At 37.1% G+C, this 23,015-nt stretch overlaps 1 protein-coding gene across 1 annotated transcript in view; it reads left to right on the top strand.

The window, feature by feature from the left end:
* The first annotated feature begins 8,281 nt into the window (after positions 1-8,281).
* The window catches only part of LOC139717422 (ral GTPase-activating protein subunit alpha-1-like), a 99,871-nt gene continuing 85,137 nt past the window's right edge, over positions 8,282-23,015 (top strand). The window contains exons 1-2 of the mRNA XM_071628925.1: positions 8,282-8,476; positions 11,309-11,469. Of these exons, the coding sequence (XP_071485026.1) occupies positions 8,371-8,476; positions 11,309-11,469 (267 nt within the window). The 5' untranslated portion in view covers positions 8,282-8,370. The remainder of the gene's footprint in view (positions 8,477-11,308; positions 11,470-23,015) is intronic.

Here is a 23,015-nt window from a genome sequence, read left to right as displayed (position 1 = left end):
AATAACTTTACAATAGTGATCAGTTAGTATTATGAGGATTTGAGCCTCGGGCATAATTGCGTTTGAATGAAAAATTGAAATGTCAAAATTATGTACAAAATATAATGTAAGTTGTGAGGGAATGACATGCTCACTTTACCATTTGCATATTCATATCGACTGTTCAAGAACTGTTTCCCCCCCCCCAAAAAAAAACAAAAACAAAAACAAAAACAAAAACAAAAACCACAAACAAAAAACAAAAACAAAAACGAAACTTCGAAATGTCATAACTTCCTTATTTTTCATCCAATTTTAATCACATTTATACCGTTAAACTCGTAATATTTTGCTCCTTCTTATCAGACTAACTTATAATATATTTGGACTGGATTTCTCCTTCAAGGAAATGGAAAAATCAATGCAAGATCATAAAACAGAAACGGATGTAAAGATTTTAGAAGTTCAACATGTTATTGAAGAAGAACAATCATTGATCCCTTATTATACACGGTGTACACTTTAAAAAGTTAGAGAAATTGTGCTATATTATTCTCACAGAATCAGACACACAATCAGCAACTCAATCAGTATTACAGTTCCTATATTATAAGTGCATCTTATACATCTAAAAATTAAGTGAAGTGAGGAGCTGCAGCAGCAAGCTTAGTTTCGATACACTGATCAACCTCAGAGAACAAAATCACCAAGGCACAACTTGTCCAGATCAAAGTGATGTACCAAACATTTTTGTTTTGAGCAATTATAGATCTTGATGTAAAACATAAAATGCTTTTTCAATGAAAGCGCAAGACCCTCCGTATCACAGCCTCCATGTATATGGCGGTGACACATTTTCAAGGATTTGCCTACTTCTTGATTGAATAATTTGGAAAGAAAGCTATATCCTAAGACACTGACAGGAATAGACGGCTTACAATGCAGGTGATTTTCACAGCCCAAACATAGTACAAGACGGTATTATTGTTTATTTAAAACATTCTTTAAAAGTATTGCGCAACTTCATGACTTACCTGATAATGGTAGAATACAATTGCTATTTCGCGGAATGATTGTAGTAATGATTATACGATGAGTCTTCACAAGTGAACTTGAATTGTCCTTTCTTCTCTCCCTCTCCTTCTCTTTCTACGCGGTCTGGGTCATTTATCTGAGGAGATCTCAACGATTCTCTTCGCGGAATGATTGTAGTAATGATTATACGATGAGTCTTCACAAGTGAACTTGAATTGTCCTTTCTTCTCTCCCTCTCCTTCTCTTTCTACGCGGTCTGGGTCATTTATCTGAGGAGATCTCAACGATTCTCTCTCTGCAATTGAATGTGAATTAGTGTTCGGGGAAAGGCATTAGGTATTAAATGGTTTTGTAAGCTCCGGTCAGGAAAAGAAGAATCAAGAATCAAGAAGAAGAAGAAGAAGAAGAAGAAGAATACTATACTTCTGAGCACTTATCGCGAACGCAGCCAGTCATCGAGAGGAGTGCCGTAGAGCGAAAGAGAAACACAATGTGAGCATCTGACTATTCCGACACCAAGTCTCAGTCCTAATATGAGCGCAAGTATACCATTTACTGGTTTTCAAAAGAGAGTCAATACGGGCTTCCGGGGAAAACGAAAATTACACGGTCTCGAACTCTCGTGATGCCTAAGTTGCCATGGTAACGGAAAGATGGAAGCAGCCAATCTCTCTCATCTCCTGCTCTCCGGGGATGAATTCAAGACGTACGCATGTAGGCATTTATTTAAATATTCACACATAATTAGAAGAGGATATTTGACGCCGCAAGCTACTTAGCGAGAAAATTTCTTTAACTAATGATTGACTAATGGTATAAAATAGTTTTACAATTGCCTTCGTCATATCATCATAGAACACAACACATGTTATATTGCGTTCCTCTTCTGTATGCTATGATCATTCTATTTTCTACTCGTACCTTGTAAAAAATGATCAATCACACAACTGTGTCTAGATAAATGAAATAAAAACATAGAATTAAAAAAAAAAACCTGCCTGAAAGGAATTAAGAAATGTATCTATGTAATGAACGTACAACACAAATGCAGCAAACATTTCGTTAGATATCTTAACAAGATATCAAACATTATCTGTGGGCACTTGTCGCTTCGTTTTTCTTTTTCCCTTCTTTCTTTTCCTTGCTTATTTCAACATAATTGTATATGCATCCTTTATGGCAATGTGTAAATATGTTGGACGTAAGTATACGTATGCGCCTTTGTTAGACTGTTAAAGTTGAACAGGAGCACATGACTTCCTCATTTATTCATTAGACTTTAAAGATGCTGCTGACGACTTAACTTATTTTTCTTGACTCGTCTCAGCATAATATGTAATGACAACATGTATATTTTACAATGGTTTAGCGGACTAATATACTTGGACTTTGGACTCTTAAATTGGGGATCTATATTTTGAATCTTGAACTACAATGTTCTCCCCTCGATGTCCCATACTTAACCCAGCTGGAGGAATGATAATCTGTAGCATTCATTTTTAGGATCCACCCAAGCCCCCTCCCCTTTACTTTCTTTACTTTCATTCCTCTTTTTTTTTTCTTTCTTCTTCTTCTCTTGGTTTCCTCCCCCCCCCCTCTCTCTCTCTCTTTTCTCTCAACATAGTCCCACCTCTCCTCGACTTACCTTTCCTTCGCGGGATTATTCATCCTTTCTCCATTGATTCCGCATTCCATAGTCCACATTGTTCACCGACTTCGTTCTTCTCTTTGGTTTCATGAATCTTCACTTCTCTCTCCTATCTCCATGATTTTCCAACCTTCAACTCCTCCCTCTTCCTCTTCCCTTCTATTTCATCTTTCTCCTTCTAACGATGTCCGAACATCTTACTTGATTCTCACTCTATTCTTCCTTACTACTCTCTCTGTTCCCTTCTCTACCATCTCCACTAGTACAACTTCAACTTCCAGCCCATTACTGTCGTCCCCCACTCTTGACTTTTTGCCCTCCTTACAACCCCCATGTCGCTTCCCTCTTCAATTCTCCTTTTTTTAGGCTCTTCTTCTGCCGGTTAAGAACTACATACAAATGGTGTCACCGCAAACTTTTCTCCCTCATTCACAGAGCTCTTTACTCAAAGGGTAAATCCAGAATAAATGAGAAACGAAAATAATCCTAATACAACTTATATAAATATTGCATATACATGGTTTTTAATATGCTTATTATACATGGCATATAATTTTCTCTGTTTATTTGATCGAAATGAAAATAAATTTGAACTTGAACTTTGAACCATATGCATCTCTAATACCAATATAATGCTGATGATGTTGAAAGTAATGATTACAATCATGGCTAATGAACATTATCTGATTATTGTTGTTATTCAGACTGAAATTCGCTTTTCTTTTGCCTATATAAGCTTTGAAAACTATTTGTTCGCAGGTGATACAACTGAGAAGTATGTAACGAACACATTTCATCATTAAATACTTAGATTAGTAAAAAAAAATACAATACAAACGAAACATTTTGATGCAGTCCTTTACATTGCACAGAGAGAGAGAGAGAGAGAGAGAGAGAGGAGTAGAAATAAAACAGTTAGATAATAAACTCCTTAAAGATGGACTCAAGGATATACTCATATACACCATGTGTGGCATTTTCCCTTCTTAATCCACAATAATTATGACTTATGCATTACACTTTATTATTGTACCATTATTTTTTTTATCGTACCTGGTCCACATACCACTGGAACAGATTATTTTGAAGATGTAAGCCGCTGTCTGCTCAATATGTCTTCACTGCATGGAGTTAATAAAAAGAACTAATCATTTTTTTTTTAAAAAAGATACTTGTGGAAATTTCAAAGTTTCACATGCCTTCAAACGGCGAAAATATATGCCCCAACTCATTATCATGCCGAAGTGTTGAGGTGATCGATGCCAGCAACTGTCAACTTTAATATGGCTTTGTGTATACTCAGTAATCATGACTGAACAATACTGAATAAGTAAATAGAATATCGACGATTTCTGCACATCTCAGTGGAAGACTTATGAAACGATGATGCCATTACTTCTGTCAGTTTGCATAATGTGACTGTTTGAAAATTCAGTAATCTTAAAAAGAAACTGTGCTGTTTTAAGACTGGTTTTAATGAAACGTCCTCCCGTCTTGTTTAGATTTATCATTAGAATTATTTGTCTAAATCAGCACGATCGTGGTGTGGCATTTCACAGTAAACGAATACAATAAGATGATACTTTGGCCTTCCTACAAGTAAAACATAATCCCCCTCCAACGTTCACTACTATTATCATAATTATGATATTCCTTTAACCTCCGCTCCTGAATATTCAATCTGTATAAGGCGGACGAAGGGATTTACTGGCACACATACCCTAAAGTCACATTTTGAGAATATATTATTTAATACTCTGTCGGAATTATGACTCTGCTTCACGTTGATCGCCACTTTTTTGCGCATTTTCCTTTTTTTTTTTCTCAGTCTAAATGTACTGTGATGCTAAAATGATGCAAAAACAAAAACACGCTCCCTTACCTCGAAGGGGTAACAAGATTAACTAATCAGTTGAATAATTCAGCACCGTGTGTACTCATCCAAAGATAGTGTTAATTTCAATATTTCATTCTCTTCAGTGTGTGATTTCTGCCTTAAAATAAGAGTATTTTCTTTATACTTTCATAAATTTATAGGCCCTATAGCCTCAGTTAGTTCCGTATATACTTTCTTGCAAGCTAAGCTATATTTGCAATCTCAGTTAATCAATATGTGAAATGACTAGTCTCTTAAGATATTGAGAATGATATTATGCGTCAATAGAATCTATTAAAAAGATATAAAATGACATGATGATGATGACTTATTACAGATGTTATAAGTGTATTCACTCTTTTATCGGTCCCGCAAATGGAAACTATTCAAGTGACCTTTTATTTCCATCCAACAGAAAAGTAACACAAATATAAAGTATGCATTGATAATATTGTTAACAATATATAAGCAATGCAGATCATAGATTTTGTATACAGGTATATATGGTGAATATTATGATGAACAAATGAATATAAACACTGCATTTCGTTTGCAGTGGCAACAAAAAAGCAAATAAATCTATGGGAAAAAGTGACCAATTGAAAAGCAGAGTTTGTTGAGATAGATTTCCCCGAAAAAAAATCATGACTGCATTTTATGACAAGTATAATGTTGCATGTATGTGTTTATATCTGTATCTATGTATATATCTATACTGATCTATATATGTATTTATATCTATATCTATATATGTATACATTACATGTATATCTATATATCTAGATCTATATCAATATCTCTATCTCTATACTCTATCTCTGTCTCTATCTCTGTCTCTATCTTTGTCTCTATCTCTATCTCTATCTCTATCTCTATCTCTATCTCTATCTCTATCTCTATCTCTATCTCTATCTCTATCTCTATCTCTATCTCTATCTCTATCTCTATCTCTATCTCTATCTCTATCTCTATCTCTATCTCTATCTCTATCTCTATCTCTATCTCTATCTCTATCTCTATCTCTATCTCTATCTCTATCTCTATCTCTATCTCTATCTCTATCTCTATCTCTATCTCTATCTCTATCTCTATCTCTATCTCTATCTCTATCTCTATCTCTATCTCTATCTCTATCTCTATCTCTATCTCTATCTCTATCTCTATCTCTATCTCTATCTTGTAGCGATTTTGGGTATTTGATGTTTTATGCCGTGACCTTTTATACCCCAGGCCAAGTGGCAAGGGGTGCTAGCCACACTGGACACACTAGTATTCGTTTACACACGTGTGTGTTTATCATCCATTGGTTCTACACAGTACAGTTGACTTCTAACCGTCTGCTGCCCTCTCAGGCCAAAGGCCAATTTTGTTACAATATCTATATTTTTATCTATATCTATATCTATATCTATATCTATATCTATATCTATATCTATATCTATATCTATATCTATATCTATATCTATATCTATATCTATATCTATATCTATATCTATATCTATATCTATATCTATATCTATATCTATATCTATATCTATATCTATATCTATATCTATGTATCTCTATATCTATATCTATATCTATATCTATATCTATATCTATATCTATATCTATATCTATATCTATATCTATATCTATATCTATATCTATATCTATATCTATATCTATATCTATATCTATATCTATATCTATATCTATATCTATATCTATATCTATATCTATATCTATATCTATGTATCTGTATCTATATCTATATCTATATCTATATCTATATCTATATCTATATCTATATCTATATCTATATCTATATCTATATCTATATCTATATCTATATCTATATCTATATCTGTATCTATATCTATATCTGTATCTGTATCTGTATCTATATCTATATCTATATCTACATCATGGGTTTGCCCAGCAACATGGATACCTGTGGACTCAGTATTAGCATTGAAAAAAGGGAAAGTGACAGTATATACGCTATACAGACAAGTATACGACATTCCCTAAACATAGAAATCAAGGTTTAGGATTTTACATATTCCATGGGACTGAGGATGCTAAGAAAATGATAAACAAAATGGACGATTTTAAACGAAAACATGAAAAAGAAAGAAAAAAAGAAGGACCATGGGAAACTATGAGAAAAAAAACAATTGATATTAATGAAAATTCAACAAGTACTATGCGATGGAAAATACATTATCACCCTGCCAATTCTCGTATAATGTTTCTGATATGATAACTTTAAGTGATGACTTATATTGTTTGGCGAGTTGCATAAAAAATTATTATTTTGTCTCACACTGAAATTACATCGGAGGTTACTTAAGTTGGAATTATGTATGTATTGACTAATATTAGTATTTTGTAATGCACAGTAGTTACTACAATTACTTGATACTTGGTGTTACAAAAAACATTTCCCACTTTTGATCCTTAATAGTTTAATATATCAGGTAACACTGACATTTATATGAGCAATAGCTGAAGAGTGTATAAATTTGTTGGAGGCAATTTTAAAATGACAGCATAATTCAGTTTCATTAAACTAAACATTAATATTTCAGTTAGGTTTCAGATTTTGCTCTATTTTCAACCTTCTGTATAGGCCTATGATATACAAAACTTAAACTTTGCACAGAAGTTAATTGATGTGTATTGGAGTGTGTAGTTGACACCCAGACAATAGTCCTGGACAATGACCAGGATTTGAATGCTCTATTATTTATTCATGAGGAATTCCACTATCACAGCTAGTCTTTATTCATTCTTGAATGTGGTGTATGCAAGCACGTGTTTCCATATGCTTCCTGTTTTCATGTGCATGCATTTCACCCTTTGCTAGGAATTCAGACTAGCAGTGCCCAGGGCAATCCATTATGAATGATTAATAAAGCATTCATGTGCCTTGGAGCAGAGCTCTGAACAGATGGCATCCAGGTCCATTGTTCAGGGTCATTGTGGAAGTACACACTCACATACACATCATTAGTTCCTGTGTAAAGTTCAGGTTTTGTATATAACAGAGGATTAAGATTTGACCAAAATCTGGAACCTAACTTTGAAGTAATCATGGATTTCATGAAACTGATTTAGGTTTTCATATTCAAATCACCTCCAACTAAATTGTACATTTTTTCAGCTACTACTCATATCAATGACAGTATTATCTAATATATAGTTCTTGAGCTATTAAGCATCAAAAGTTGGAAATTTGTGGGGGTTTTTTAAACACCTAATAGTAAGCTAATAAAGCTGCGTAATATTATGTCCTTTTCGTTATCAGCGACCTTGTCACATCCCTTGTAAATTTTTGGAAACCTAAGCAGTACCGAGCGTCTGACTGCCGAAATGTTCTCTTCCTTCAGCATTACACACAGGTGACTCCTCTCCGTTCAGTCAGAGGTACTCAAGGTGACTCATATCACATGACATTAAACCACTACCCTCTTTTCGTCCGAGTAATGTATTTTAAATGTATTTTGGCGCCATATGTTTTTTACTGTCTTCAATTCCATGAAATGAAAATTCTAAAAAATATCTGATTGTAATTATGTAAGTATGAAATAGCATCTATTAAGTAGGTGAAAGATTAAAATTTAGATTAATGTCATGGTGTCAAACATGCCAATTTGCCGAAGATTGTCGGTAGACTGAGTGAGCGCATGCGCTGTCAACATGAATACAGTCAATGTACGATGTACGAGCTGAAGAGAAACCTATCCCGGCCGTGTGAAGTGATGTGACTGTCAGGCCAAGAATGGGATTTAATTGCGAATTTCATTCATTTCAAAGCAATCAAGGCAAAAGTGACGAAGGATAAGTCATGTTCAGTAAAAAATCTCACGGTGACTTTAAGAAATCTGGTCAGAAGGTTCTCGATTTGAAGAAAGATGTGGTTGCCCGTCTGAGACACCTGCGAATTGTGATTGGTAGGTCATTAAATTTATTTATGACTTGTGTTTACTATCTTGTGCTTAGTGTTTTGGCATTTCTAGTATACTTTCATTTCACTTCGTTGCAGTACTACTAACAGTAGTATACTGTTGTTTGTAGTAAGAAGGCCCTACTGCTGGTAGGCTGGAGATCTAATGTGGCATACTCGTGAAATAGGTCTAATGTCAAGTGAGGTTGAACACAAAAGTATCCTGTCCTGTCTCTGCTTAGTTTTTAATGCGCTAAACTTGGGAGAGGGGCCGGGGCCTAGCTAGCCCTTATCACAATAGTCAATACACAGCTTTACCCACTTTTGAAGAGCCTATCAAAAGTTAGATTGAGGCACTGTAACTGTATAACGCAATAACTGCATGGCTGGAAGTAGTGGAAGAGTGTTGCCACATGCATGTCCTATCATTTAGTCGTATCGTGTGTAAAATGAAAAATCTATCAAAATCAAGCAAGTATCAAGGCATGGGTACCACGTATCGGCATGGTAGCCTTGACATTGACACCCTGGTTACAGTATCATGGCTGTTTGCGTATTGATCGAAAAGGTATGTGTGGGATGGAGCGCCATTGATAATGAAGAGACGAAAAACATACTCATAAACAAACTAACAAACCAAACTAAACACGGATCAATTACACATCCGCTCTGTTACGACGCATGACTGTGAAATTCATGTGTATTACCTATGGAGGGAGGGGGTGCCGATCGTGAGGTACCCTTAGACTATAGGTCGCGCAAAGAAAATGCATCGCATGCACTAAAATGGCATTATTTTACAACGGAGATTCAGAATCAACAGAATGGTCACGGGATTCAAAACTGCAGTATTTACAGCATACTCCTGGCAAAATTTAGGCGAATTCGTTTTTTACTTTTTGAATTAACGAGTTGCAAATCCGTAGGGTGCCGATAGGTGGTACCCTCAATCATACTAAAGTAGTAGTGCAGTGTGTAGTGGTGATACAATTAACAGTTACACTACAGTCTCTAGATCTACTCTTTAATAAGTATTGGTACAGTAGATCTTGGCCCTACTAGTATAGCCAGGTGCCCGCACCTCGTCAGGGGCCCAAATACCGTCACCCCGCTTAAAATCGTTTTGAGCGCACTGAACAAAAATGTATGGCCGGGACTGTGTTCTGTACGCTTGAAACTTGGCAGGGCTACCAAAACCAAGCAAATTGTGGTGAAAACCGAACAGTTTTTCGCGAAAATCTGAAATTTTTAATAGGGCTATAGGAATACGTGTTATGTCACCCGCACGCATCTTTTACGTGTATGTCTATGGGAACATCACGGTCACCCGCACACGTCTTTTACGTGCTAAGTCTATGGGAGAGCGGGTGACGAGTTGCGGGCCCCTTCCTTAGCGCGCAACTTTTTCGCATCGTTCGCCTTTGACGACGATAGCTGCAAATTTTCAATATCAACCAGTGAACTTGTGATTCCATTGAAATTTTAAGCATTTTTCCTGTATGTGAGTTGGATTTCAAAGAATTTCAGTGGCGAAATCTGATTCAATTATTGGCAAACATTAACTATGACGAGGTGCGGGTCACCCAAGTATACTCCTGGCACTTAACAAGTATGGTACATTTCTATGTACTTTCGTATGCACGTGGCTATCTCAATCAAATTCCACTGAACCAAATTGCACCAAACTCAGTCACAGGATACATCAACGTTACTTGTTTCCAATCATTTTCATAAATTTGAACCAAATCTGTCATTGACATCTGGAACATTGACTTTCATGTTGTTGCTCATGGCAGGTCACTCTTCGCGAATGGTCAGGGTGTATGCTGCCTGCGCAATCTGTAACTGAAGTTACATGTAGTTGTCTGACATTATGCAACAAATCTTTCCTTAGTATCCAAAAGCAAAAAATCAACGAAGGATTTAGCGTATGGGAAGTTGCATAAAGTTGGGTGAGAAATGCAGTTCATAGATTTCACAAGACCACAGAAAGACAAACAGGTAAAACAGACACACATACACACACGCATATCTCACTATCTGACTTCTTTCAGCTTACCACAATCATTGCACATTGATTTGATTTATAGCTCCTATGTTGATTCCCCATTCGCATAAGATTTTAACACAGCTAACTTCAGTTACTGTCCCCCTCCCCCCATCAATGTCATGCATAGCTTAAAGTCATCATGACGAAAATGTTTTAAAGGAGAAGTGTTGTTATGCCAGCTGAGCGAAAGATGTGAATGTATGATACCCGTACATTTGCATACCCGTTTAACAGTAACACCTTTCATGGGTCATTCTCAGTGCAGTGTAGATTATCCAGTGGTAATTACACTTTTTTTTTTAAATTGTCGAGTACGTACAATTGTGTAGGGTCTTATTTGGATGATAAAAACAGACAAAGTCATTGTAATTAGACCTCAATATATGATTTATACCTCTATCCCATGAGGAAGGCATAGCCACAACAAATGTGATTTGATGATTAAATGCCACTGCTGACAAGGTTATCATTTTTCTCAACAAAAAGAATACTAGTTGCATAATTGTCATGTGGGGCCATTGTGTATGTAGGTACTTGTTCATTTTTGCTCGAGCATATCTTTTTTATTTTTATGGTGTGATTCTTTCTGTGTTATAAGTGTAAGGGGTGAAAAAAAAATACTTATTTGCTTTGGAATACTTTCTATGGCCTTTCAGCCATATTTTAAACATATATAATTTCTCTATCAAAGTTCTAATTATCCCTGTATTGTGGCAGCACTGATAACACAACAGTAGTCATTTGTCAGCATAGTCTAATGTGCAGTTTATATCCCTGTGAATTTTGCAGAAAATGCCGAGACATCTGAATTGCGGTCCTACTTCGAGCAGTACTTCTCCCACATTTACCATGTGTTCTATGAGAACTTCGTCCTGCTGGACTCCAGCCCCAAGCAGAGGGTGCACAAGGCTCAGCGAGAGGATCTTGAGGCCATCCTGGTGGTGTTTGAGGTAAATGACTAAAGCAATGCAGTCAACCTCGCATACCTCGAATTAGTCGGGACTGAAGAAAATGGTTCGACATACGCGAACTTCGAGGTCCGCGTACGTCAAATTTTCTTCGACTTATCCGACGTTTATCGATGTTCGACATAATATCTGTTATAGTGCATACCGATTGTTTGCATGCTTGTCAATTGGAATTGAATTGACTTGAATATGAATGAATTGAATGGAAATGGATGTTCTTCTTTCAATACTATTTTCTGGTGGACAATTAAATCACCTATCACCATAAAAGCAAAAAGAAAATACCAGTACGTAATCGAGTGCAAGACGAGGTTGCAGAACATGCATGCTGAATGTACATTGTGTGTGGATGTGGTGTGTCTACAGAATACCGTGTAGGCATTTGCGTAATACTCATACACATAATGTGGAGAAACCCATCGAAACACAAACTAAATTTACCAAGCAGACAGTTACACAAGAATCACATTCTTAGCTTTGCAAACTTTTAATATTGCACACAACATATAGGTGTGCATGTAAAGTAGCTCACCAAGAACATCTAGAGCTACAGGGAGCGACGGCAATGTCGCACCGCTACACACCAGTCTTCCGTGTGTCTACCAGCAGCTCTCACAGTCAGCGAGCAGTGCCTAGCTAGCTATGCTGTATTGACGAGATGAACACGTGGTTATACATGGATGAGAAACTGGCGCAATAAATGGCAACGCACTGTGCACGTGGCGAACATCATACAGTGTGTTTGTATGCGTGCACAGATGCGTGATTGGGAGAATAATGGTCGCGTAGAGGGTGACTCACGGCCGACAGTACAGCGCAAATTCAAACAAAACCAGATTTAAACAACATGTACAGCAGCGATCAGTATTAAGTGCAGCACACAAAGGATGGGCTACTTGGTTGCCAAAAAACAGTAGTGAGTAATATTGCAAGATCAGATTGGGGCTACGAGTACAGTGCTATTACTGTAATAATAAACATTTACCAAAAAGGATTGTTCGCATAAAAAAGAGAAACAACTTAGGGGGCTGATACGATTGTGCTAGAAAAGGGGAAAATTTTAAATTACTGAAAACTCAAATAAAATGTAAGTCAAAACAGGGGTAAAATACTGGTAAATGATAATTGCCTGACAATCGTGCAGCATATATTTCCATAACATCTAAATTTATCTAAATAAACTGTTGTTAAATCGTATCTATTCTTAATTATGCTAGGCCTACTTCCAGATCATATACCACCGTATTTTCATAATCGCATCATTGAATAAAAGTATTCAGTGCTTGCGTTCTCAGGGGAGAATTAATGAAACAAGCTTCGTGAAAAGAAATGGTAGAAAAGCGCTATGCAGGAGATTGATGTTCGGACAGTGGACCATGATTAATGCCAAAGATATAACTGTCAACACCCAAGCAGGTGCGCCAAGATGGTTAAGAAATCTACACACACGGCATGGCTATCACAATGGCAAATCAGAACACAGTGGTTAAAGAAAAGAAGATGCTGGGGCAGAGCGTAGCGCTATCATAAGCACACTATTGGAACAGGTGCTACACGTTGTATGTGCATACCGTGTACGTGTGTACAGATCCGTAGGTACAGTGTAGGTGTGGGGGATTTTTCTTGCCAGCCGTGTATTGCTTTGGGCGCACGATCGTTCTGGTCTCAGAATACAATACAGTGTGAAAAGATTTGTGACATGTCTTCGCTGTCCACGCGCGCTTAATCAGAAATACTGAGTGATGTTTGCAATTTCGATTCGAGCAACATGCTGGAAAAACAATAAGTTAATTATTGTCGTGACAGTAGATTTCCCTTCGAGGTAGCCGAACTTCGAGTTACTTTTTCAAGCTGTGCGAGTTTTAACACACGGAAACTCCATATAGGAACAATCGGGACTTTCATTTTGCCCCCGAGGTAAGTGATATTCGGCTAATCCGACATCGAGGTAAGCGAGGTTGACTGTATTTGAAACAGCAACACAAGATGCTATTGAACAACAGTAGTGAAGGATTCCTCACAGTCAGAAAAAAACAGTGCCCAAAGAATAAAACTTTTTGAATATTACATTATACAGAGGTATGGTCTCAAGCCTCTTTGTGAATGAATACCTGGCAGTCACTGATGAATGTGATATTGTATTTGATGAGATGAATAATAAAAAAAAAAGATATGATTGAAAACACCTTTGCAACCTGTGTGTAGTATTGAGTAACCAATGTTCAACCCACACTGGCAGCATACAGAGGTCAAACCTTAGTACAAGATGAACTTTCTCATATGAACTGTAAAACAGTACAGGTAATACCTAGGAATATATATGCTGCATCTGATTATGTTTTGCAGACTTTATATTTTGTGAATAGGGGCATGTATATCAAGTGGTAGATTTCTTGATTGACCTGATATACAATGTAGAACCACAGTGATGGACTGAAAAATAGGTGTTGCAGGGATCAAAGTTTAAGTGATGTTCTGCCCTGGAAAAGATAGATTTATCCACTTTTGCTTTTGCACTGTAGTTACTGTAATTCATTTGTGGGTATAATTCCATGATCATGTAAAGGAAGTGCCAGTGGTGAAAGGCCATATTTTTTTATCCCAACATTTGACATGAATACCAAAAAACATACGTGCAAGAGCAAAGTTAAGGGCCTATCTCAGTGGAGGAGACATCACTACGACTGCTGCGACTGATATTAAAGTCCTGTTCACTAAAGTGCAACTGGAAAGACCAAAAATGGCTTGTGCTCACACCAAGAAGGTGACGTCAGAGATGCCTTCAAACAAGGTGACAACCTTTTTGCCCAGAAGTCGTGCAAATATTACTGCAGTATCTGCGGCATCACGGGACTTCTTGAAGATCCAATTGTGGAAACGTCTGTGTGACGTCTCCTCCTCGTCGCCAGTAAGTCGCCATGGGTCTCCACAAGGTTTCAGAGTTCACATCTCCGAGACGATCTGGAGACTGGAAAAAGTCTAAACAACAACAACAACAACAAAATTATTCATGTTTGATTTTCCTGCGACTCCCTTAAGACCCGGCTGGTCTCCAGCAGACGTCACAGAGACATCTCCGCAACCAGCGAAGACTTGAGTCGCCACCTTGTCGCCACCTGCCGTCCAGGCCAATGAAATACCCACTTTACTGTACAAGTGCACCATACAGTTGTTTCTAATCTGCATGCATAGAATACTGTATGTTATGCATGCTGTGCTCTGAGGTGACTATTATCCATGCCAATGTTGAGTACCATTTTGTTTTTTAGGACAAACTTTTTTTTAATGGACAAAGTGTTGGGAAGGATACACTGGTCTTACTGTGATAACGGTTGGAGTTCACAGTAAATCATGTCTCTTAAATGCTTCCTTCTGTTATGTATACATATTCTTGCCCATTGTGTTTAAATGAAAACAGGACTTAGTAGTACTAGAGCCCTGTGTACTCAATCAGTCTGGCCTGCCACATGCCTCAGGAGTATGCTGTCAACCAGCATTACGTATAATATACAAGTTTTTATTGACCTCTGTTTTGTGTGTACATTGTAAATATGGTGCAAGTATGTACAACGAGGTGACACTTTGGTGTATTGTTTATCTCGTAAATTACATACAATAGCAGTCGACTTTCAAAATAAGCACAATGGAGTGCACACAGCGTAATATGTTGCATATCAACACATAAAACTTAAATGTATACATGTTGTGCATTGGAAGATCATGGTAATATCACCGACACTGTGGGTTCACTTTCAGTTGCTAGGGTATTTGCATGCACACAGATGCAATCATGAACAAAATACATACATGTATACTTTACTAAGTCATACATGACATATATCACAGACACACTACTGTATAAACTATAATTCTAGGTCCAAACATTCCATCATTATCCATTATGAGACTGTACTCTATTATTTATTGTTTGTTGTGTTACTGACATACATCAATTTGATTTTGGGTAATTTGTGATATCTAGTGGCTGATTGAAATGATATAAAAAGTCAACTAGTTTATATGTGTACCGGAGTAATAGAGTATTTGTTTTTCTGTATTCAGTGAAAATGTCTGACGATACATGTACTTCAGGATTCATTCACACCACTATGGTCACCAAACATTACACTAAATTCCTTCCTACATACACATACTATATGTACATGTGACATATGTTACTCCCCATGTCATAAACATACTTCTTGTCAATTTACCAAGCCCTTGTGTTCATGCAAATAATATATATCAAATTCTTTTAAAATTTAAAATCACACAGTCTAGTTGAAGATCAGGTATGCTAGAAACTGCACACTTTAAAGAACAGGTCCATCTGATAAACATGTGGATTAAGAGACTGCAGCAATATTAGTAGAACACACTGGTGAAAGTTTGAGTGAAATTGGACAATGTGTTCAAAAGTTATGAATTTTTGAAGTTGTTCCGTGATTGCTGGATGTGAAGTCTGCCACAGCTTGTGATGTCACACGTAGAATGATGATATGAAGAAAAATCAACATATTTTTACTTTCCTTGCATAATAAAGGAGCAAATGACTTGCCTCTTTCAGAAGGCAGGGGAATGATATTATTTAATAACATACCGGTATATGTCATTTACAAGCTGAGGGAATGTGTACTTTTTTCGTGAAATGAAATTTAGTGTAATTCTCTTTATATTTTCCTTATATTGTTCTACACATGTGACGTCACATCATCAACATACAGTGTTGTAATCTTCTCATCCAGCAGTGACTATACAGAAACTTTAAAAATTCATAACTTTTTGATTGGATTGTCTGATTTTCCTGAAACTTTCACTGATGTGTTCTACTTACCGAAATATTGAGCAATAAGCGATATATTATGCACCACTGCATAATCTCAATCCGTTATGAAGACTGAACTTGTCCTTGTCAGCCAGTATTTTGTGTGACATAAAATATTGTGAGAAGTATGATTGTCATTGTCAAATTTTGGTCTCCAAGTGATTTTCTTGTCTAAACTTTGTTTTTATTACTACTTGAATCAAAAAGTTGTGAAATTGAATGCAATTTTACAATAGTCCTATGGTTTCCTCGAGTTGTGTTTGAACAGAAGAGACAACTTAGATACTATCAAGAATCCTAAATACATGCATATATATGCAGAGTTGTGATGTGCACTGATCCACTGTCTTGTTTGCTTTTGTTCCTTCGTTGCAAAAAAAAAAAAAAAAAACCCACCCCCAAAAATGCTTGCAAGTTAATTATGTTTTGTAGTTAAAAGATGACTGACAACAACTCTCTTATCCTACATGTATGAAAGCAGATATAATGCCAAGGTACCTCGCATATCCTGTCAGAAGTTTATAGGACTTTAATATTCTAGGCAAAATTTAATCAGAACACACGTCTGGGAGTCGACTTCACAAGTATTTTTATGACAGAGTTCAGAATGTAACCAACATAAATCAGGTATAAACAGACCACAGTGGTGTTGGCAGATGAATGCTGCAATGGTGAAAGTTTCATGACACGCAGATGAAAGCAGCACATTGTACCTTACAGTGAAGGTGACATGTAATGATCATGCCAGATAAACAAAACTTGTACATGTACCTCTGAACTAGATACATTAGATGAGTTGTGCTTTTCATTAAAGATGCATATAAGTTAGTTACAGTGAATGGTATGCAGGCCTGATGGTGTTCAATCACATGTACAGTATATCTTCGGTGAAATATCATTCTTTGGTTTACAGTAATTTGAGTGTGGGAAGATAACAGTTGGCTGTGTAGATATGCCTCGCTCCATTGTCCAAGAAGCAAATTTAGAATTGTGGACTATGAGAGCAACTTCAAACAGCAGATCATCAATTTGACATTCCATATTTCAGTGTCAGTTTTATTTTAGACTTAAGTGTAGATGGTAGGATAGGGCATTCACTACAGAGACTCTCTTCTTGTATAAAACCCTCATGCATTTCATAAGAAATGTCATGACTTTGTTGCTTTTGTTGCTCGTTTTGAGATCAGAACTACTTTTCTTTTACATTACACATGAGTACTTCTTTGTTTTTGCTGAGCAGATCTGTCATGATCATATATGACAATAGATATAATCATAACATGCTGTCTAATGTAGAGAGTCGAGACAAGACAATTGATGATTAGAATTTTGTCAGAAATTTGAACTTTAGACCAATGACATTTCATTAGAAATTTTTCCACGAGTGCTTTAGAACACACAAATTGGTGCTAAATATCTTACAATACCCCAATCTGCCTACAGGTGTAGCTGATACTTGGCAAATGTTGGTAAATGGTTGATCTCATATGCCGTAGGATGCTAGCACCTCATCCAGAGCAAGCCATGTAATGTGTTGCCTTGTGCCTAGATACCATGATAACCTCTGACCCTGTTCAATCTCCACATTCTTGGCTGGTGGCAAGATTTTTTTTTTCTTATAAAAATGATACTGTAAAGCAAGATATTTTTGCAGCATGAAATTTTCACAATTTGGAGCCAACAGTCTTTTTCACGGCATGAAATTTTCACAAATTGCCTCTGGCAGTCAATGCATATAGTGTACAACTTTCATGTGCATTTTAATTTCACGAATCTTGGCTCTTGCAAAAGTTACGAAAATGAACATGTGCAGGAATATTCCTCCTTTTACAGCACTTTAGTTAAAAGTAGACCAATATCAAAGAGATACGATTATTTAGTGGGATTAACGTTTTCAACAAATTTGTTAAGATGATGACAGTCCGTGGATGTACACACAATGTAAGTTTAGTAGAGTATTTTGCAGAGTGATCAGCTGTAAACACTTCATGCAAGAGTGTAGATCGTACTGATGGCTATTGCAATTCTTGATGGGGAAGAGAAATAGAGAGTGGGGGGAGCTGTTTCTCCAAGAAGGCCCTTCTCAGCAGTGCTCTGTGTTTGGCTAGGAATAGGAGGCTGGCAGTGAGGGCAAAAGAGGGGAGAGGTTGTGGGGAGGACATGACTGCAAGGGAGGGTAGGAAATTATGATGGCCCCTCCTGCTGAGGGTTATGGCGGGAATGCTGGCTTCCCACTGCTCTGGTAAAATCAGAAAGAGAAAAAAGAAAGGTCCTTATCAAACCCTTGTACTGTGTGATATCAGGGAGGTGGAAAGAGATATATTGTGATTCATAGTGTACACAGCTTTAACCACGCAAAGGATACGAAACAAACCTCTGGCTTGATTTCGATCAGTTTTTGTCAGCCTTCATTTTTGTATTTGGGTCTGTTGTGATCTTTAAGATGTTTTATCGCATACCTTTAAAAGTGCAATACAAGTAGAGTCAATATCTGACTATATTGGGTTATTACCCATTTGATGAAATAGTTTAAATGCTCCACTCTGCTATATTGTAAGCTGTTAAGGAATATGGTCTGTAAAGTGAAATGCCAGTGGACAGATTCCAATTATCACTGTTATGAAAGGTATTGGAAAGGAATGGTGATTTCTTGTTGTAGTGGTATCTAATTGTCCACATTTAGGATTCTTATCAACAAATGAGTATATGGGACTATAGAATGTGTCCTTGACAACATAATTCATGCAGACAAGCGCTAGTAGGAGATTGATTTTACATTGTATGTGCAGATATATACTGCAGTTGAAAAAACAAAAACTGTGGTAACAGTGTGCTACCAAACCTTAAAAACACAAGTTTAGCGTGTGTGAAATCTGCAGACAGATACAATGTATGTATAACGATGTTGAACTACTGTAGATAAAATAACTCTTGGGTACTGGTATTTACAAAAAAAAAAAATGAAATACAATATTCCACCACTGTCAAGTTTGTAACTGTTAACAAATATTACAGTGAGGGTAGACTTGTTTCTGAAATGGTTTGTGTACTCTACTGCATATGGGAAATATTGAGAATGGTATTGGTACAATGTAAATCTGATCACACACAGATTTTCATATTGGATTTTGCTGTGTTGCCTTTAATGATTATTTTCAACTTCAATTTGTAGAGAGCTTAATTTTGGTACATTGTCAGAGATAGAGGTAGCATGTATTAAAGATCATGCAGCTCACACTTTTAAAAGGGGTAACATTTTAAATGGTGCCTTTATGCAGGCAGGTACAATCGTATGTATGATGCTCCAGCACAGTGTAGAGCTCCTGTTGAAAGTGAACGGTTGGCAGAAAGGCGGTATTTTTTTTTCAGGTGAATTATTCATATTTTCCATCGAATATCCATCAGCAGCTAGTGCTTGCTGTGCATGTATGTGCATGTATACCATGGTACATTGTATGATCACAATAGACACTTGGCGTGCACAATGACAGCTAGAATATTAAACCCCATACAAATCTGTATGTGTGTACCCATGTAATGAGAAGGATAATGTCAATGTTACAAGTGCAGTCCCCCCCCCCTCCCTTCATTCCACATTTCTTTCCAATGACTGTACCTTTGAAATAATGCTACCCATCAATAATACTGTAGTAATACAGATCTAGCCATTTTATCTACCCATCTCCACCATCCTCTTGGTATTTCCACCTGTGCAAGTGTTATGTAATCAGTCTTAAATTTCATAAAAGTCAGCCTGTACTGTAGTACTGTACAATCATACAGTAGCTACAATGTATCATGTATAACCGATATATGTATACAACACATACACTAGTGTAACCTGTGCACATACACACATTGAAGTCAGTCTGCTTGACAACACAGGTTTTTTGTAATGATAGGACAGCAGCATTTGCATTTAAACCTGATTTATCAGTCCAAAATGTTAGCGTATTGAAGAGCTGTAAAACAACCTTAATCCAGATTGTGTATAATGGAAGTGCTTGATTATCTCTACATGTAACAGAACTCTCAACTGCCTACTAAATTCTTTAGAAGTGTGTCACTGGCAAAGACCACTGTCAAAGCTCTGTTACGTGCTCGTTGTCAATCTAAGCTATTCCATTATATACAGTCAAACCTGCCTTAGCGGCCACCTCTCTATAGCGGCCACCTGTCTATAGCGGCCACTGAAAAATCCCCCCGAGAGAAAAGCAATGTTAAATACCCTGTGTATAGCGGCCACCTGTCTAACGCGGCCAGCGGCCACAAAGTTTGTTTCCCGCGGTAGATTTTAACCTGTCTATAGCGGCCAAAAACCCGATGGAGCCGTAGCCGAGCCGATAATTCAGAGTGTTTTTCTGCTTGTTAGCCGTGTCAGTCATTCCTGGGCAACGTTCAGTGATCGCCACCGTTGCATTCATCACTCATTCAGTCACAATAATGCACTAGTGTTAAGCTTTCTTCATGACTGTGCACATGCTACATGTACTGTGCAACAATAATTTCATAAACACCGGCATTGTTCTAAGCATGATACACACATGTGTATACGTACACACATACATGTACCTGTAAGTATATGTGGATGTATACAACGATGATACATGTTACCTGTCTATAGCGGCCACCTGTCTATAACGGCCACTTTTCCCGTATCCCTTGGGTGGCCGCTATAGACAGGTTTGACTGTAGTTACTTATTAAACATGAAGCAGTTTGCTAAATAAGGCATACAAGAGTTCTAATGACATTTTTATTTTTTGGTTGAAATTTCTTAATGTAGGCTTGACTTTCCTCTGTCAATACATGAATGTCGCAGACTCCAGGATTAAAATTGGAATCAAGTTCAGTATATTGTATAATTTGTACAGTATGTATAGGGATCACCCAGCAGAAACAGAAAAGTGACTTCCCTTAGAGCTGGTCACCAGCATTTGGTTTTGTTTTGTTTCTGTATTTTACCCTCCATGTACAACTTGTACACCTACAAATTATACTGTGAAAGTGGAAAATTTGGCCATGTGGAAATTTCTGCACATTTTGCGTAACATGAAACTACAGTGCACAAAAATAAGCATGTTTGTGCTGCCAAAGCTGTTATCTGATGTGACAGCATTGAGCTGTTTAGAGTGCTCACTGAATTGTCTGGACCATCCACAAAATTCATCTTATTGGCTGAGCAGGAAAAATTACTTACACAAAAATGTCCACTGTCACAGAAACTGCAAAGTATACAGAGAATGGAAATGGTACAAATCAAGGATCATTTTATTTACCTGATTGTCAATCTGTGCTATCAGTGACCATGGTCAACACTGTTCTCATGTAGATGACAGGTTGGCCGCCTATTTCACTTTCAGTATCACATATCATCACAACTCAATGTCAGGTGTACCTAACTGTGTGCAGGAGGACTTACATTGTATGACATGTATTGTCATTATATCTCAGAAAGAAATGAGTGTCAAAATTATCTTTTCACTTGTTGTTAATTGGCACTTTCAAGGGGGCAGTTGAAATGCTCACACCTGGTTAGTTGTTAATATGCTATTTAATCATGAAAGGTATCATTTATATTTAAGGCTATTCTCTGAAGACGAAAATTTTGGTGCCATACAAGCTAATACGACAGTGTTTGACAAAAGAAAAGATACAACCCCATCATAGAGCAAGAAAATACACTCTTGAAGTTACACTCCTGATGATCACCTGATGAAGGCATTTATGGAAACTTTAGACTGAACAAATGTATCTGAACAATCTAGACTGTACTGTACGTACCAAGTGTTCAAGTAGGCATTTCACACATATGTAGGACTTTGTACAGTAGCAATCATGTTCTTACTCACTGACAATGGATAATAGAACAGATTTGTTTTCACCATTGTGTTAGATATTCGCACTTATTTTTTGTTGTTCAAAGGAGTACAGCTGTATTTTAAACTACATGTTCATGGTCTTGATACTGAAGACCTGTATTGTTTGTTTGAATTTATTCATAAAAGCAAAGTACTATTCTTCACCATGGTAACATTGATTGTATATTTTCTTGCTCTATGTATACATATATCTCACTCATTATTGGACAGTATTGCAAAATTTAAGCCTTTTCTGAAAGAATTTAACCCCAAAGCCCCTGATCAGCTCAAAGCTGTCCCTCTCAACAATCACTGCATTACCTGCAGAACTGTCCTTATGTGTGGCATAGGTGTGTGCATGCCATCAAACTGTGTGTGCTTGTGTGGTGTTTGGGTGTGTGACAATTTTTGTGGTTTAGTTTCCTGATTCATATCATCCCTGTATCACCCAACTCTGTGAGTTAACTTCCACGATTACATAATCAGTTGTTTGTTTGTTTGTTTGTTTGTTTGTTTGTTTTTCAACCTGGCATTCAAAAGTGTGAGATGTACTGATATGTCTGCTGGTGGAGGTTTGACATTGCATGCAGCCTCAGGGCACCAGAGGGTTAATATACAGTGATCGGGGGCATGCTGTTTAATACTCATAGTACACTGTCTGGGACACTGTGACAGATTGTTACACTATCTGCCGCATACTGAGCAGGAAAATTGGAATGACTGCGGCTAGATAATTTCCAATCATGGCACCTGGCTTTATCACCCCATTGTGGAATGAATAATATGCGTTGTTCGGAGACATGCAAACCATGGCCACAGTACAGACTAATTCCATGATTACCA

Source organism: Diadema antillarum, unplaced genomic scaffold, assembly GCF_040938485.1.
Source record: "Diadema antillarum isolate AM-2024a unplaced genomic scaffold, OU_Dant_1.0 scf00000007, whole genome shotgun sequence".
In the NCBI taxonomy this organism is placed as follows: domain Eukaryota; kingdom Metazoa; phylum Echinodermata; class Echinoidea; order Diadematoida; family Diadematidae; genus Diadema; species Diadema antillarum.
Note: the sequence above shows the minus strand (reverse complement) of the source record. Positions and strands in the feature narration are given on the sequence as shown.